Here is a 15,757-nt window from a genome sequence, read left to right on the forward strand (position 1 = left end):
TTCTGTCTCCACAGGCAAGTTTTAGAAACTTTAAAAAACCACGGAAGCAGGTACCAGAAAGCACAAGTTCTCAACTGACTTCTCCAGGCAAGGGTCCACAAGTGGTTAAACCAGCTCCTAGGTAAGATAACCAGTGATCACTGGTCAATGCATTCATTCAATACATCCAGTTTCAGCGCACAGAAAAGCAGTGCAGCATTAAGGATCCAAACTTGTTTAGATCTGCCTTATCTGAACCGTGAACGTCTGACATTGCACATGTCAGCGGATAGAGATGCAATGACTTTGGCCGGAATTTTCCAAGTCCGTCCTGTGAAGGGGCCGGCTTGCCATTTAAAATCTCCGTCCACATCGGCGGGAGTAGAAGATCCTGCTGGCAAGAGGGGCTGGAAGATTCCGCCCTTTGAGTGTAGATCACCCTGACAAATGTCCCCTCTGTGGTGAACCACTGTGTGCACCTGTATTAGGGGATGTAAGGTAGGACCTGCTCTACAGGTTCGCCGGTAGCCCCTGCCGGCTAGCTCCGCCCACAAGGAGTCATATAAATAAGCATGTCCTCCTCTGATCTGCCATTTCGCCAGCTGCAGTAGGAGGCCACGCATCTGACTGTAATAAAGCCACAGTTGTACCAATCTGAGTCAACTGGAACGTAACACACACGGGGCAGACAGGCCACAAACAACGGATGTTCCCTTTAAGATGCATACAGGTACACGCAAGCAGCAATCTTAAAGGGTCTGGGCAAGCTGCCCATCCATAATGAAGGGAAATTATAGGGAACTTTTACTCCTACCAGATTTGTTTTTATTCATTTGTAGCAGGCAATTGTTGAGTGAGGATTGCCAGAGTCCAAAACCATAAATATGGAGAATCACCAATAAACAATTTGTGGGAAATGTATTTAGTCTGAGATTGTTTAGAATGCGGAACCTGTGAGGTGAAGATGATTATTTTTTTCTTTACTTGTTTGGTAGAACTTGAGAGTTGCTGAGAAAATACATTTTGTTGAAGCTTTAGGTCTTGCACTCATCAGGACAATCACAAGAATATCAATGTCAGGGGAAACAACAATCTCTGTGAGAACAGAGCGCTGATTAGTTGACAGGTAGACTCTGATTATCCTAACATCTATGGTTGCAAAAATGTTCGAATCGATTATTAAGGAAATTTGGAAAATCACATTTGGAAAATCATAATCTAACCAAGCAGAGTAAGCCTGGCTTCATGAAAGGAAAATCGTGACTAATTCATCAGTTTTTCGAGGAAGTCTGAACCAGAGTTGTTGCTCGTTTTGGTGAGTGTGCTTTACACTCAATTGGCTCTGTTTTATCACCTTGCTCTAGAGTTGCCAGGTATCTTTACGATACCACCACGAGGTTCAAGTTCAAGTGCTGATCAATAACTCAATACTCCAGTTAGTAAGGTGCAAATCAAAACACATTTATGATATACACAGTCAATCGCTACTCATGCATAAATACTACAGAACTAGACCATTTCTACCACTAAAGGCCAATACTTAGCTTTGGAAAAGGAACCCACTGGGTCAGGGAACAATGGCCTCTCGTTCGATCCTGAGACTGCAGGCTTCCAGCTGGTATGGACTAAGGGTGAGGAGCGCCTATCTCGTAGCGTGCGTTGACTGGACACTTACTTGTTGGTGCAGCTGCTAGGCAGGTCTCTGTCAAGGGTTGTTTCGAGCTGCTGGGAGACCCTGCCAAGAAGGACGAGTTGAACTTGGGGACTCTACTTTATAGTCCCCAGGGGCTTTGCGCCCTTTTGGGCAGACCCCGTACCTGGCTCCAATTGATTGGATCATGTTCCCAATCAATGGATTTGATTTCCCCAATACTGGGGCTGTTCCCTGATCGCTGGGCGGTCCTTAAGTGTTTGTTGGCTTCTTTTGTTTTGGACTCCTGCTGGCGCCGAGGAGTCTGGTTTTACCTCGGTCATCTCTAACTGTTTCTATTGTGCCTGGGAATCGCTCATTAATATGTAGATTACTGCCGGTTTCAGTGCTGTCTGCCTTCTGCAAATCGAATACACAGGAAAACTCTGCAAACTGCTTGTTTTCCTGAGACTGTCCATTTTTCCCTGTGTTCTCAGCGAATCTCCATTTTAAGTCGGGAAGTGGCCAACCCAGGTGGCTACACTCCCTCCTTGTGATCCCTAACGCGAAGCGTGATGGATCACACAACTATGTCGTCTTCCTTCCCTGACCCCAGTGAGCACTCCTCCATGGCCTCTACACCGACCATAACTATGCAAGAAAATTTTAACTGACAATCCTAAGTGGCGCTATGTCATAACATGCATTACAAAACAAGAAAAACGGTACCTCTAACTATCCTCCATAAACTACACTCACTTAAACATCCGAACATACTAGCTTCCTAACAATACACAAATAATAGCAGCATTCACAATGTTCTCTGGCTTGGCAGTCAAGCACAGAGCAATACAATCTTACAGTCGCAAACGGAACACATTTCTTTATTGACAAAAAAAACTCAAACGAATGAAAGTTCTTTATTACATCTCCAGGGGTTCGGGGGCCTGGTGAAAACCAAAAATAGGGAATCTCATCCTGTAAACCGGGGTGCGAGAGCGGTAGGCTCTCCTTCGCCATTTCTTCATGCGGATAGTCTGCACGATGCTGCAGAGTATCGCCAATGCTAGAAGGGATTTGATTATGTAAGAAAAAGAGTACCACGTTATGAACTTATCACACCATGAGGGTGCGTTGTTGGTTGTCACTGGGCTCTGGGTGCTATGGGGAAGTGAATCATTAACGGCCGGGGGGGGGGGGTTGGGGCGAGGGGGTTCGCGTTCGCGCGCAACCGTGTATAAACTATAATTATCATGACAAAAAACACATGTGATATTTTCATTGTTGTCTTCTTTCTTCTCTTCACTTCTTTTTCTTCTCTTCTCTCTTCCTGGAGCTTCTGGAAATCTGTGGGATCAAGCATAGTTTCTGTTACCATCTTGTTTAATATCTCGTGCGTTAGTATGTCTGTCCTTTAGTGCCAATTTCCCTTTACAGTTGGTCACCAATCTGTGACTCCCTCATTTTTTTTTCAAAAAACGAATTTCAGGACCAGACATACTCAAAAATACTGAACCATTGCGAGCCGTCTCGCAGGCTGTGCGTTTTACCATCCAAATGTTCGTGGATGTAAATAGCAGGAGGGGTGGCAACCGAAGGGTCACCCTAAAATATAACAAAACTTTTCGAACCAAAAGAGCCAAAATGAGGTGCGTATGGGCCACGACGGGTAAGATTTGGGTGGAATCGCCGGGTAGGGCGGGCTGTGCTCTACCCGAGCTTGGCTGACCAGAGGGGGGGTCCTCAGACAGGGCGGGTACCACTGCCGTTTATCCACTGCCTGGGTGACCGACAAGAATGGGCAAGAATGTAGTCATCGTGGGGGGTTGCTAAAAAGGTTCTACCTTCAAACTAGAAGAGCAGTTATGAACAGGGTTCTGGCAAGCTCTCAGGGGTGTCTGCTGATAAGGGTATCCTCAAATCAGAAGAGCAATTACGAACAGGGGTCGGGCAAGTTCTCAGCGGTTTCGGCTGATAAGCATGCCGGCAAGTTCTCAAAGGTATCGGCGGGCAAATGGGGCGTGTGGACGCCGAGCTGGTTTAACTGGAGCAAAGAACACATACAAACACAAACAAACAAACATGCAACGTGAATCGTGCAGGTTCCATCAGAAAGGACACCGTTTCTCTCTTAAGCAGTTCCTTTTAAAACATCATCTGGACACCTCAGTTATCAGTTGCGAACAGAGTCGCAAAGGGGTTCTCGTGTTGGAAGTCAGACTCAATGTCATCCTCTTCTCCCGGATGCCATACTCTGGTATGAATGAGGGTTGCTAAGGCTGCATGGTGTGACTTTGGGTCCATCTCGTCGTTCCGGACGAGCCTGTACGAATTGTCACGGTGCCAAACGGTCGTGTCTAATTCAGTGGGAACGAAGTCGGGGTCGTCATCGTAGGGCGGTGGTCTTTGGTGAGGGTTGTTAAGGAATGTGATCAGGAAGGGATCAGTCGAATCGTGTTCAGAATCGTCGGGTGTGGGGCCTGTTGCATGAGGGTAGTTGGGTGGCGTGCTGTGGCTATCGTCCGAGTCACAGTCGCTGTCTCTGCTGCTGCTGCTAGTGGGCGTTCCGAGGCGGAGCCTGGAGTTAGGGGGCGGAGTCGAGGTTGAGTCCGTGGATGGGTCAGTCGTGGTGGGGGAGGCTATGGATACGTTTGCTGTGGGCGAGGCGTGGTGTCCTGCGTCAAGCATGACGTGGTGTGCGTGGTTAGACTGCGAGCCATATGCCTTGAGCTGGTTTATATGAAACCACACAGTCTTCCCGTTGGGGTACTTTATTTTATAAACCGAGGGGCTTACTTTGTCTGCAATTGAATACGGACCTGAATACTTTGGCGACAGAAATGTGCTGGGGTTGTAAATAGATAGGATGACCTGCTGTCCTACCTCAAACTCAGTCGCATGCACTGTCTTATCGAAACAGGCCTTGCTCTGTTTCTTTCGTGTGCCTGATTTCACTGCAGCTACTAGCTGAGCCATTTTTACATTCTCAACTAACTGTTTAACTGCGCTTTTGTGGGTGAGGGCTGTCACTTCAGGGCTGGTCAAGTCAAGTCCGAATAAAAATTCAGTGCCTTTCATGGGGCATCCGGTCATGAGAGTGTGTGGGGTGAAACCTGTGGAAGTCGAAACAGTATTACGCAAAAACATTAACGCAAAAGGAGGACTGAATCCCAAGTGGTGCTGTTTTGTTGGACCATTTTCCTGAGGGTTGGTTTTAGGGTGCGGTTCATTATTTCCACGATACCACTTGACTGGGGGTGGTATGCTATGTGGAATTTTTGTGTGATGCCAAATATCGTGAGGACGTTCTTCATGACACGTCCAGTAAAATGGGAACCTTGGTTGGATTCAATGCTGCGGGGGAGTCCCCATCTCGTAAAGATGTGGTGGGTTAAAATCTTAGCCGTGGTCTTTGCTGTATTAGTCCTAGATGGGAATGCCTCTACCCATTTCATAAATGTGTCTATGACTACTAACACATATTTGTAACCATTCTTGCAAGGGGGCAATGGTCCTATAAAATCAATCTGGAGGTTAGTCCAGGGGCCATTAACGGGGCGGGTGTGGCTAAGCTGAACTTTCTTGGCATATCTGTCCGGATTGTTTTGGGCACAGATAAGGCAATTTTCTATATAGTGAGTGACGTCTTCCTTTAAATGTGGCCACCAACAGAGCTGTCTGAGGTGGGCTGTAGTGGGGTCAATTCCCTGATGTCCATGACTATCATGGAACAAACAAATAAGCTGATTCCTGTCCTGTTCAGGAACCACATAAAGGGTCTCTTTTAGAACCACACCGTCATGTGTGGTCAGTGCATTTAAAAAAAATAAAATAATTTTTATTGGAATTTTTTACAGAAAATATAAAATATAACGACAAACAATGAAATGCAACAAAATAACCCATAACAACTGTAACACCCCCCCAGACCGTATCAACGCATGTATCACATCTCCACCACCCCCCCAACCCCAATTAACAACAAGAGAACTTAAAAATAAATTGAAATTAAATAAACAAACATAGTCATCGTCCCCCCCCCCCCCCCCCCCCTCCCCTCCCCCCCTCCCCCCCCCGGGCCCTTTTCCCTCCCCCTTCCCCCACTGGGTTGCTGCTGCTACTGTCCCAGTACCCTATCGTTGAGCCAGAAAGTCGAGGAAAGGTTGCCACCGCCTAAAGAACCCTTGTACCGATCCTCTCAGGGCGAATTTGACCTTCTCTAGCTTAATGAAACCCGCCATGTCATTGATCCAGGTCTCCACGCTTGGGGGCCTCGCATCCTTCCATTGTAGCAAGATCCTTCGCCGGGCTACTAGGGACGCAAAGGCCAGCACACCAGCCTCTTTCGCCTCCACCCCAACCCCAAAAATCGCGAGTCCCCATCCTGGCTTGACCCTGGATCCCACCACCCTCGACACCGTCCTCGCCACCCCTTTCCAGAACTCCTCCAGTGCCGGGCATGCCCAGAACATGCCCAGGGCATGGTTCGCTGGACTCCCCGAGCACCTGACACACCTGTCTTCACCCCCAAAGAACCTACTCATCCTCGTCCCAGTCATGTGGGCCCGGTGCAGCACCTTGAATTGGATGAGGCTAAGCCGCGCACACGAGGAGGAAGAATTAACCCTCTCCAGGGCATCAGCCCATGTCCCGTCTTCGATCTGTTCCCCCAGTTCCCCCTCCCACTTAGCTTTCAGCTCCTCTACTGACGCCTCCTCCACCTCCTGCATAACCTTGTAGATATCAGATATCTTCCCCTCTCCGACCCAGACCCCCGAAAGCACCCTGTCACTCACCCCCCTCGCGGGAAGCGAAGGGAATCCCTCCACCTGCCGTCTAGCAAATGCCTTCACCTGCAGATACCTTAACATGTTTCCCGGGGGGGAGCCCAAATTTCTCCTCCAACTCCCCCAGGCTCGCAAACCTCCCATCAATAAACAGGTCCCTCAGCTGTCTGATGGCCGCTCTGTGCCAACCCTGAAATCCCCCATCAATGTTCCCCGGGACGAACCTATGACCTTGACGGAGCCTCCATCGAGCCCCCCACTTCTCCCCTATGCCGCCTCCACTGCCCCCAAATCTTGAGGGTAGCCACCACCACCGGACTCGTGGTATACCTCGTAGGAGGGAGCGGCCATGGCGCCGTTACCAGGGCCCCCAGGCTTGTATCCCCACAGGACGCCCTCTCCATCCATTTCCCCTTACCAGCCCAAATTTCTCCTCTAAGCTCCTCAAACTCGCAAAGCTCCCTTCCAGGAACATATCGCCCACCCTTCCCACCCCTGCCCGCCGCCATACTCGAAACCCCCATCCATACTCCCGGGGGCAAACCGATGGCTGTCGCAGATTGGCGCCCAAACCGACACCCCCATCTCCCCTACATGCCTCCTCCACTGGCCCCATATCCGCAGGGTCGCCACCACTACTGGGCTGGTGGAGTACTTGGCCGGCGGCAGCGGTAGAGGAGCCGTGACCAGGGCTGCCAAGCTGGAGCCCCTGCACGAAGCCGCCTCCACCTGCCCCCAGATAGACCCCGTACCCACCATCCACTTCCTTATCATAGCGATGTTGGCCGCCCAGTAATAATTAATCAGACTCGGCAAAGCCAGCCCTCTCTCGCTGCGATTCCTCTCCAGCATCGCCTTCTTCACCCGCGGGGATTTTCCCGCCCAGACAAAGCTCATGATCATCCTGTTAACTCTTTTGAAGAAGGACGGTGGGACAAAGATTGGGAGGCACTGAAAAACAAACAGAAATCTAGGGAGGATTGTCATCTGTTGGAACCAACAATTCTACGGACACGTGCTTGTAGGATTAGAATAGCGGTTTTAATATACTCACAACAGACGCAGCCGGTTAGCCATTGAACTTACAGTGAACTGGCCTGCTGACCATGTGGCAGTGACATTTATACAGCAGCTTGTGGGGGAGGAGTCCTGGGCAGAGCCAAGGGATAAGCCCCCATAGAACTCGAGCATTCCCAGAGCTACTCCCCCTGGAGGACAGGTAGTGTAACTGCACTTACAATACAGACATGTATGTATAGATTACAATCCGGTGTGAATCACGTTCACCACATTCACCCCCTGCAAAAAAAATCGAGTTCAGCAGGGGTGGTGGCTCACAGATTTAGTCTGTCTGGTGGATGAATTGTTCTTTTCGCTCTGCGGAGCACCGGGGTTGCAGCCTCTTGCGGTGGCTGGGTGGGTGTTCAGAGCTGGGGTACGATGGCAGACCCCGGGGTGGGTCCCATCCAAACTTTATACACCTCTGGCTCGACCGGAGATTGGGGGCGCTGGGGGCAGGCTGGTTCTGGCTCGTGGAACCGGTGGGGTGAGCTTGCGGAATCGGGGGCGTGAGGGGGCGGCAGCATAGGGAACGGGGTAAGGGGTTCCTCAGCAGGGGTAGGGGGGGGGGCTGGATCCAGCGGGTGCCAGGTCCCGAAGGGATACTGTGTCCTGGCGACCGTCCGGGAACTCCACGAATGCGTACTGGCGGTTGGAATGGAGGAGGTGCATCTTTTCAACAAAGGGGTCAGTTTTGTGCCCCCTGACGAGCTTCCTCAGGAGGACCGGGCCTGGTGTCCTCAGCCACGCCGGAAGTGAGACTCCCGTGGTAGTGCCCCTAGAAAAAATGAAGAGTCGCTCGCGAGGGGTTTGATTTGTAGCTGTACAGAGGAGGGATCTGATTGCGTGGAGCGCGTCTGGGAGGACTTCTTGCCATTGGGAGACTATGGGCATGATTCTCCGAAACCTGGAGAAATCGTGAGGCTGGCGTCAAAAACAGGCGGGTTTGACGCCAGCCTCCGCCCCTCCGACCGGGAACCGATTCTGGTCCCCGGTCGGGGCTAGCATCGCGCGGCCATGAACTCCGGCATCGCGGGCTTAACGAATTTCGTTAAGCCCGCTTGCCAGAGTTTGCGACGGCTGACGCTTCACATGACGTCACCCGCGCATGCGCGGATTGGAAGACTCCAACCCGAGCATGCGCGGATGACGTCATTGCGCATTTGCGCGAAACCCGCGCATGCGCGGGCCGGGATGCCCCTCAGCCGCCCCGCGAATGGATACAGCCGTGGTACTGCCGTGCCAATCGGTGCCATGGTTCCCAAGATCACAACTTTACGCCCGTTTTTACGAACGGTCAGACCAGGTGTGTTTGACGTTCCTAAAAACGGTCGTAAAGTGCTTGGACTTCGGCCCATCGGCCAGCTGAGAATCGCTGCTCGCCGTAAACAAACGGCGGGCAGCGATTCGTGTTGGGAGGCGGGCGTGGGGGGGAGGGAGAATAGAGGGAGGGCGTCAGACCAGCGTGGCCGTAAAAATTTACGACCCCCGCTATTCTCCGCACCGTCGTGAGTACAGAGAATCGCCCCCTTGGAGTTTTCTAGACCGGAGGGTCAGCAGGACAGTCTTCCAGACCGTCGCGTTCTCCCTCTCCACCTGCTCGTTCCCCTTGGGGTTGTAACTGGTAGCCCTGCTCGAGGCGATGCCCTTGTCGAGCAGGTACTGACGCAGCTCGTCGCTCATAAAGGACGAACCCCGGTCGCTGTGTACGTAGCTGGGGAAACCGAACAGGGTGAAGACACTATGCAGGGCCCTAATGACTGTGTGGGAGGTCATATCAGGGCATGGAATGGCAAAAGGGAATCGGGAGAACTCGTCGATGATGTTGAGGAAATAAATGTTTTTGTTAGTGGAGGGGAGTGGCCCTTTGAAATCGATCGCAAGGCGTTCAAAGGGCCTAGAAGCCTTGACCAGGTGGGCCCTGTCTGGTCTATAGAAGTGCGGTTTGCACTCTGCACAGATCGGGCAGTCCCTGGTGACCGCTTTTACCTCCTCGTTGGTGAAAGGCAGGTTTCGGGCTCTGATGTAGTGGGCGAGCCGGGTGACCCCTGGATGGCAGAGGTCCACGTGGATGGCTTTCAGATGGCTGATCTGCACGCTGGCGCATGTCCCGCGGGATAGGGCATCCGAGGGCACGTTGAGCTTCTCCGGTCGATATTTAATATCGTAACTATAGGTGGAGAGTTCGATCCTCCACCGGAGGATTTTATCATTTTTTATTTTGCCCCTTTGCGAGTTGTCAAACATAAAGGCAACCGATCGTTGGTCGGTGATGAGGGTGAACCTCCTACCTGCGAGGTAGTGCCTCCAGTGACGAACAGCCTCCACGATGGCTTGTGCTTCCTTCTCGACTGAGGAGTGTCGGAGTTCTGAAGCGGATAGGGTACGGGAGAAAAATGCATCGGGCCTCCCTGCCTGATTTAAAGTGGCTGCTAGAGCTACCTCTGAGGCGTCGCTCTCAACCTGAAAGGGAGTGGATTCATCCACCGCCCGCATGGCTGCTTTGGCGATGTCCTCCTTGATGCAGCTGAAGGCTTGGCGCGCCTCAGCTGACAGGGGAAATCGTGTGGCCTTAAAGAGTGGGCGGGCTTTGTCCGCATATTGAGGGACCCACTGGGCGTAGTATGAGAAGAACCCCAAGCACCGTTTGAGGGCCTTGGGGCAATGAGGGAGGGGGAGCTCTAAGGCGCATGCGGTCCGGGTCTGGGCCCAGGACTCCGTTCTCCACGACGTGGCCGAGGATGGCCAGTCTGTTTGTGCGGAAAACGCATTTCTCCTTGTTATAAGTGAGATTTAATTTCTGTGCCGTTTGGAGAAAACGGTGGAGGTTGGCGTCGTGGTCCTGCTGGTCATAGCCGCAGATGGTAACATTGTCCAGATACGGAAACGTGGCCCGCAGCCCGTACTGGTCTACCATTCGTCTTTGTCGACAGGAATAGTGCCGGAGGACTGAAGGATAGCAAATGTTATCCCCTTGTTCAAGAAGGGGAGTAGAGACAACCCTGGTAATTATAGACCTGTGAGCCTTACTTCGGTTGTGGGTAAAATGTTGGAAAAGGTTATAAGAGATAGGGTTTATAATCATCTTGAAAAGAACAAGTTGATTAGCGATACTCAACACGGTTTTGTGAAGGGTAGGTCATGTCTCACAAACCTTATTGAGTTTTTTGAGAAGGTGACCAAACAGGTGGATCAGGGTAAAGCTGTTGATGTGGTGTATATGGATTTCAGTAAGGCGTTTGATGAGGTTCCCCACGGTAGGCTATTGCAGAAAATAAGGAAGTATGGAATTGAAGGTGATTTAGCGGTTTGGATCAGTAATTGGCTAGCTGAAAGAAGACAGAGGGTGGTGGTTGATGGCAAATGTTCATCCTGGAGTTCAATTACTAGTGGTGTACCACAAGGATCTGTTTTGGGGCCACTGCTGTTTGTCATTTTTATAAATGACCTGGAAGAGGGTGTAGAAGGATGGGTTAGTAAATTTGCAGATGACACGAAGGTTGGTGGAGTTGTGGATAGTGCTGAAGGATGTTATAGGATACAGAGGGACATAGATAAGCTGCAGAGCTGGGCTGAGAGGTGGCAGATGGAGTTTAATGCGGAAAAGTGTGAGGTGGTTCACTTTGGAAGGAGTAACAGGAATGCAGAGTACTGGGCTAATGGCAAGATTCTTGGTAGTGTAGATGAACAGAGAGATCTCGGCATCCAGGTACATAAATCCCTGAAAGTTGCCACCCAGGTTAATAGGGCTGTTAAGAAGGCATATGGTGTGCTAGCCTTTATAAGCAGGGGGATTGAGTTTCGGAACCACAAGGTCATGCTGCAGCTGTACATAACTCTGGTGCGGCCACACCTGGAGTATTGTGTGCAGTTCTGGTCACCACATTATAGGAAGGATGTGGAAGCTTTGGAAAGGGTTCAGAGGAGATTTACTAGGATGTTGCCTGGTATGGAGGGAAGGTCTTACGAGGAAAGGCTCAGGGAATTGAGATTGTTTTCGTTAGAGAGGAGAAGGCTGAGAGGTGACTTAATAGAGACATATAAAATAGTCAGAGGGTTAGATAGGGTGGACAGTGAGAGTCTTTTTCCTCGGATGGTGATGACCAACACGAGGGGACATAGCTTTAAATTGAGGGGTGATAGATATAGGACAGATGTCAGAGGCAGTTTCTTTACTCAGAGAGTAGTAGGGGTGTGGAACGCCCTGCCTGCAATAGTAGTAGACTCGCCAACTTTAAGGGCATTTAAGTGGTCACTGGATAGACATATGGATGAAAATGGAATAGTGTAGGTCAGATAGGCTTCAGATGGTTTCACAGGTCGGCGCAACATCGAGGGCCGAAGGGCCCGTACTGCGCTGTAGTGTTCTTTGTTCTATGTTCTATTGCTCGTTGGAACGCCGAAACCCCGTTAGTGACGCCGAAAGGGACCCGGAGGAAATGGAAGAGGCGGCCTCGAATGCCGTGTAGTGGCGGTCCTCCGGGCGGATTGGGAGCTGGTGGTGTGCAGACTTCAGATCCACCGTGGAAAATAGCCGATATTGGGCGATCTGATTAACCATGTCTGCAATTTTGGGGAGGGGATACGCGACTAGGAGCGTAAAGCGATTTATGGTCTGGCTATAGTCGACGACCATGCAAAATTTTTCCCCGGTCTTGACGACCTCCACCTGAGCTCTCCAGGGACTATTACTGGCCTCTATGATCTCCTCACTGAGCAGCCGTCGGACCTCCGATCGGATAAAGACCCTATTCTGTAGGCTGTATCGCCTGCTGCGAGTAGCTACTGGCTTGCAATCTGAAGTGAGATTGGCGAAGAGCGGAGGGGGGGAGATGCGCAATGTGGTTAGGCTGCAGATAGTGAGTGGGGGCAGGGGCCCGCCGAAGCTGAGGGTGAGGCTCTTGAGGTTGCACTGGAAATCCAGGCCTAATAAGAGTGGCGCGCAGAGGTCGGGCAGGACATAAAGTTTAAATTTAGAATAACTAGCGCCTCGAATTGTGAGCGTAGCAACGGTGCGTCCTTGGATTTGGACTGAGTGGGAGCCCGAAGCGAGGGCGATAGTTTGGCTCACCGGAAAAATAGAAAGCGAACAGCGTCTTACCAGCTCTGGATGTATAAGCTCTTGGTGCTCCCGGAATCAAAGAGGCATGGCGTGCTGTACCCGTTGATCTGGACCTCCGCCATCGAACTTCGTAGGTGCTTGGGGCAGGATTGATCCAGGGTGACTGAGCTGAGTTGCGGGTAGTCGGCGGCTCGATCAGCTGTGCTGGAGTGGCCCCGTGATGACTGCCCTCTGAGTTCGTAGTCGTCGAGGTGAGTTTCAGAGTTTGAAGGGGATGGATCCCAAGATGGCCGCCCCCATGAGTCGCACATGGCCGGCCGCATGGAGGAGGATTGCCAAGATGGCCGCCCCCATGAGTCGCACATGTTGGGTGGGGGCGGAGTCGGCATACAGGCTGCAGCATTTCGGGGCCTGCAGGCCTGTGAATTCAGGGAACGAGTGCTTTGAGCCGTGGGAGGGTTAGAGGCTGGGGCGGAACAAGTGCTTTGAGCCGTGGGAGGGTTAGAGGCTGGGGCTTTCTTCGCCAGACACACTCTGGCATAATGTCCTTTTCGCCCACAGCTGCTGCAGGTCGCGTTACGGGCCGGACAGTGCTGCCGTGGGTGCTGGCTTTGGCCACAGAAATGGCAGGCTGAAGCAGCCGAGTAGCTGGCTGGGGCAGCAGAGTAACTGGCTGGAGCAGCTGAGTAGCTGGCTGGAGCAGCAGAGTAACTGGCTGGGGCAGCAGAGTAACTGGCTTTGGCAGCGCAGTAGCTGGGGGGGCCGTGCGGCACAGGCTTGGGGGGACTGTTGGTCGGGGGTCCACGATGAGGTCGCGGGATCCGCGGGAAACGAGGTGAGGCTGCGGAAGGAAACTTCCATAGTGGTAGCAGCCTCCACAGTAGTGTCTAAGTCCTGGGTCCCCTTTTCTAGCAGCCTTTGGCGCACATAGTTAGATCTAAGGCCCGCCACGAAAACGTCCCGCACAGCAAGCTCCCTATGTTCAGCCGCGGTAACGGCTTGATAATTACAGTCATTGGACAGATTGTTCAATTCCCTTACAAACCCGGTTAGCGTTTCTGTAGGCCGCTGACGGCGGGTCGTAAACACGTGGCGTGCATAAACCTCGTTAATGGGTCTAACGTACATTTTGTCCAATATCGCCAGCGCTGCGGTGTAAGAATCGGCCGGATTTAGCTGTGTGGAGATTCTGTGGCTTACCCTCGCGTGCAGTAGGCTGAGTTTTTGTTCCTCCGTTGTTCCGGCGGTGCTGGCTTCTGCCAGGTAGGCTTTAAAACATCTCAGCCAGTGGGAAAAAATTTCCTTAGCCTCTGCATCCTGTGGGTCGAGTTCTAGGCGTTCGACTGTTTCCTGAGTATATTAAATTGTTGGAACCAACAATTCTACGGACACGTGCTTGTAGGATTAGAATAGCGGTTTTAATATACTCACAACAGACGCAGCCGGTTAGCCATTGAACTTACAGTGAACTGGCCGGCTGACCATGTGGCAGTGACATTTATACAGCAGCTTGCGGGGGAGGAGTCCTGGGCAGAGCCAAGGGAACTCGAGCATTCCCAGAGCTACTCCCCCTGGAGGACAGGTAGTGTAACTGCACTTACAATACAGACATGTATGTATAGATTACAATCCGGTGTGAATCACGTTCACCACATCATCTTTACAGTCTGCACCCTCCCTGCCAGCGATAGCGGGAGTGCATCCCATCTCCAAAACTCTCCCTTCATTTGCTCCACCACCCTGGCCAAATTTAACTTGTGCAGCCTGCCCCAGTCTCGTGCCACCTGGATTCCCAAATACCGGAAATTTTCCTCAACCAGCCTAAACGGTAGCCCTCTCAATCTGTTCTCCTGGCCCCTTGCCTGTACCACAAACATTTCACTCTTGGCCGTATTTAATTTGTATCCTGAAAACTGGCCGAACTTCCTCAACATTCCCAGTATACTTCCCATCCCGCCTACTGGGTCCGACACGTACAGGAGCAGGTCGTCTGCGTAAAGAGAGACCCTATGTTCTACCCCGCCCCTCACCATCCCCTTCCATCCCTCTGCGGCTCTCAGCGCAATCGCCAGCGGCTCTATGGCCAGCGCAAACAGCAGCGGGGAGAGCGGGCAGCCCTGTCTGGTCCCTCGGTACAGCCTAAAGTACTCCGACACTTCTCTGTTAGTCCTGACGCTGGCCCTCGGGGCCTGATATAATAATTTGATCCAATCCACCAGTCCCTCCCCGCACCCAAACCGTCCGAGCACCTCCCATAGATAGTCCCACTCCACCCGGTCAAAGGCCTTCTCGGCGTCCATCGCCACCACTACCTTCACTTCTCTGCCCGCCGGGGGCATCATTATCACATGAAGTAATCTTCTCAGGTTGGCCGCCAGCTGCCTACCTTTCACGAACTCAGTTTGGTCCTCCCCAATCACCTCCGGTACGCAGTCCTCCATTCTAACTGCCAGTACCTTTGCCAGGAGCTTGACGTCAACATTAATCAGGGAGATTGGCCTGTAGGACCCGCACGCCTCCGGGTCTTTACCCCGCTTCAATATCAGTGATATAGTGGCTTGCGACATTGTCGGCGGCAGGGTCCCTCTGTCCCTTGCCTCATTGAAAACCCTCGCCAAGACCGGGCCCACCAGCTCAGAAAACTTCCTATAGAACTCTACTGGGTATCCATCATGCCCCGGGGCTTTCCCCGACTGCATGGCCTTTAGGCCCCCCAATACCTCCTCCACTCTAATCGGGGCCCCCAGCTCATCCACTCGCCTCCCACCTACTGTTGGGAATGTTAACCCGTCCAGAAACCTTTTCATCTCCTCCGGTTCTTCCGGCGACTCCGAAGTATACAGCTTGTGATAGAAGTCCCGGAATACCTTATTCAATCCTGCCGGGTCCTCCACTTTGCGCCCCTCCCCATCCATCACTCTACCTATTTCCCTGGCTGCCTCCCTCCTCCTGAGTTGCTGCGCTAACAGTCTGCTAGCCTTTTCCCCATGCTCGTACACCACTCCCCTTGCCTTCCTAAGCTGTTCCACGGCCCTACTCGTGGATAGTGCCCCCAGTTCCGCCTGTAGTCTCTGCCTCTCCCTGAGTAAAACCTCCCCCGGGGACTCCGCGTGCTCTTCATCTATCCGACCCATTTCGCTGACCAATCTATCCATCTCTGCCCTGTCTGCCTTGGCTCTGTGGGCCCCAATTGAAATCAGCTCCCCCCCTGCACTACTGCCTTTAGCGCCTCCCACACGG

General features: G+C 52.0%; 1 protein-coding gene across 6 annotated transcripts in view; it reads left to right on the forward strand.

Moving 5' to 3' along the window:
• LOC119973234 (uncharacterized protein C3orf20-like) overlaps positions 1 to 15,757 on the forward strand; it is a 260,613-nt gene that overhangs the window by 5,701 nt on the left and 239,155 nt on the right. For all 6 annotated transcript variants that reach the window (XM_038810916.1, XM_038810917.1, XM_038810919.1 and 3 more), the window contains exon 3: positions 15 to 121. In XM_038810916.1, coding sequence (XP_038666844.1) covers positions 15 to 121 — 107 coding nt within the window. The remainder of the gene's footprint in view (positions 1 to 14; positions 122 to 15,757) is intronic.

This window comes from Scyliorhinus canicula, chromosome 11 (assembly GCF_902713615.1).
Source record: "Scyliorhinus canicula chromosome 11, sScyCan1.1, whole genome shotgun sequence".
NCBI lineage: Eukaryota > Metazoa > Chordata > Chondrichthyes > Carcharhiniformes > Scyliorhinidae > Scyliorhinus > Scyliorhinus canicula.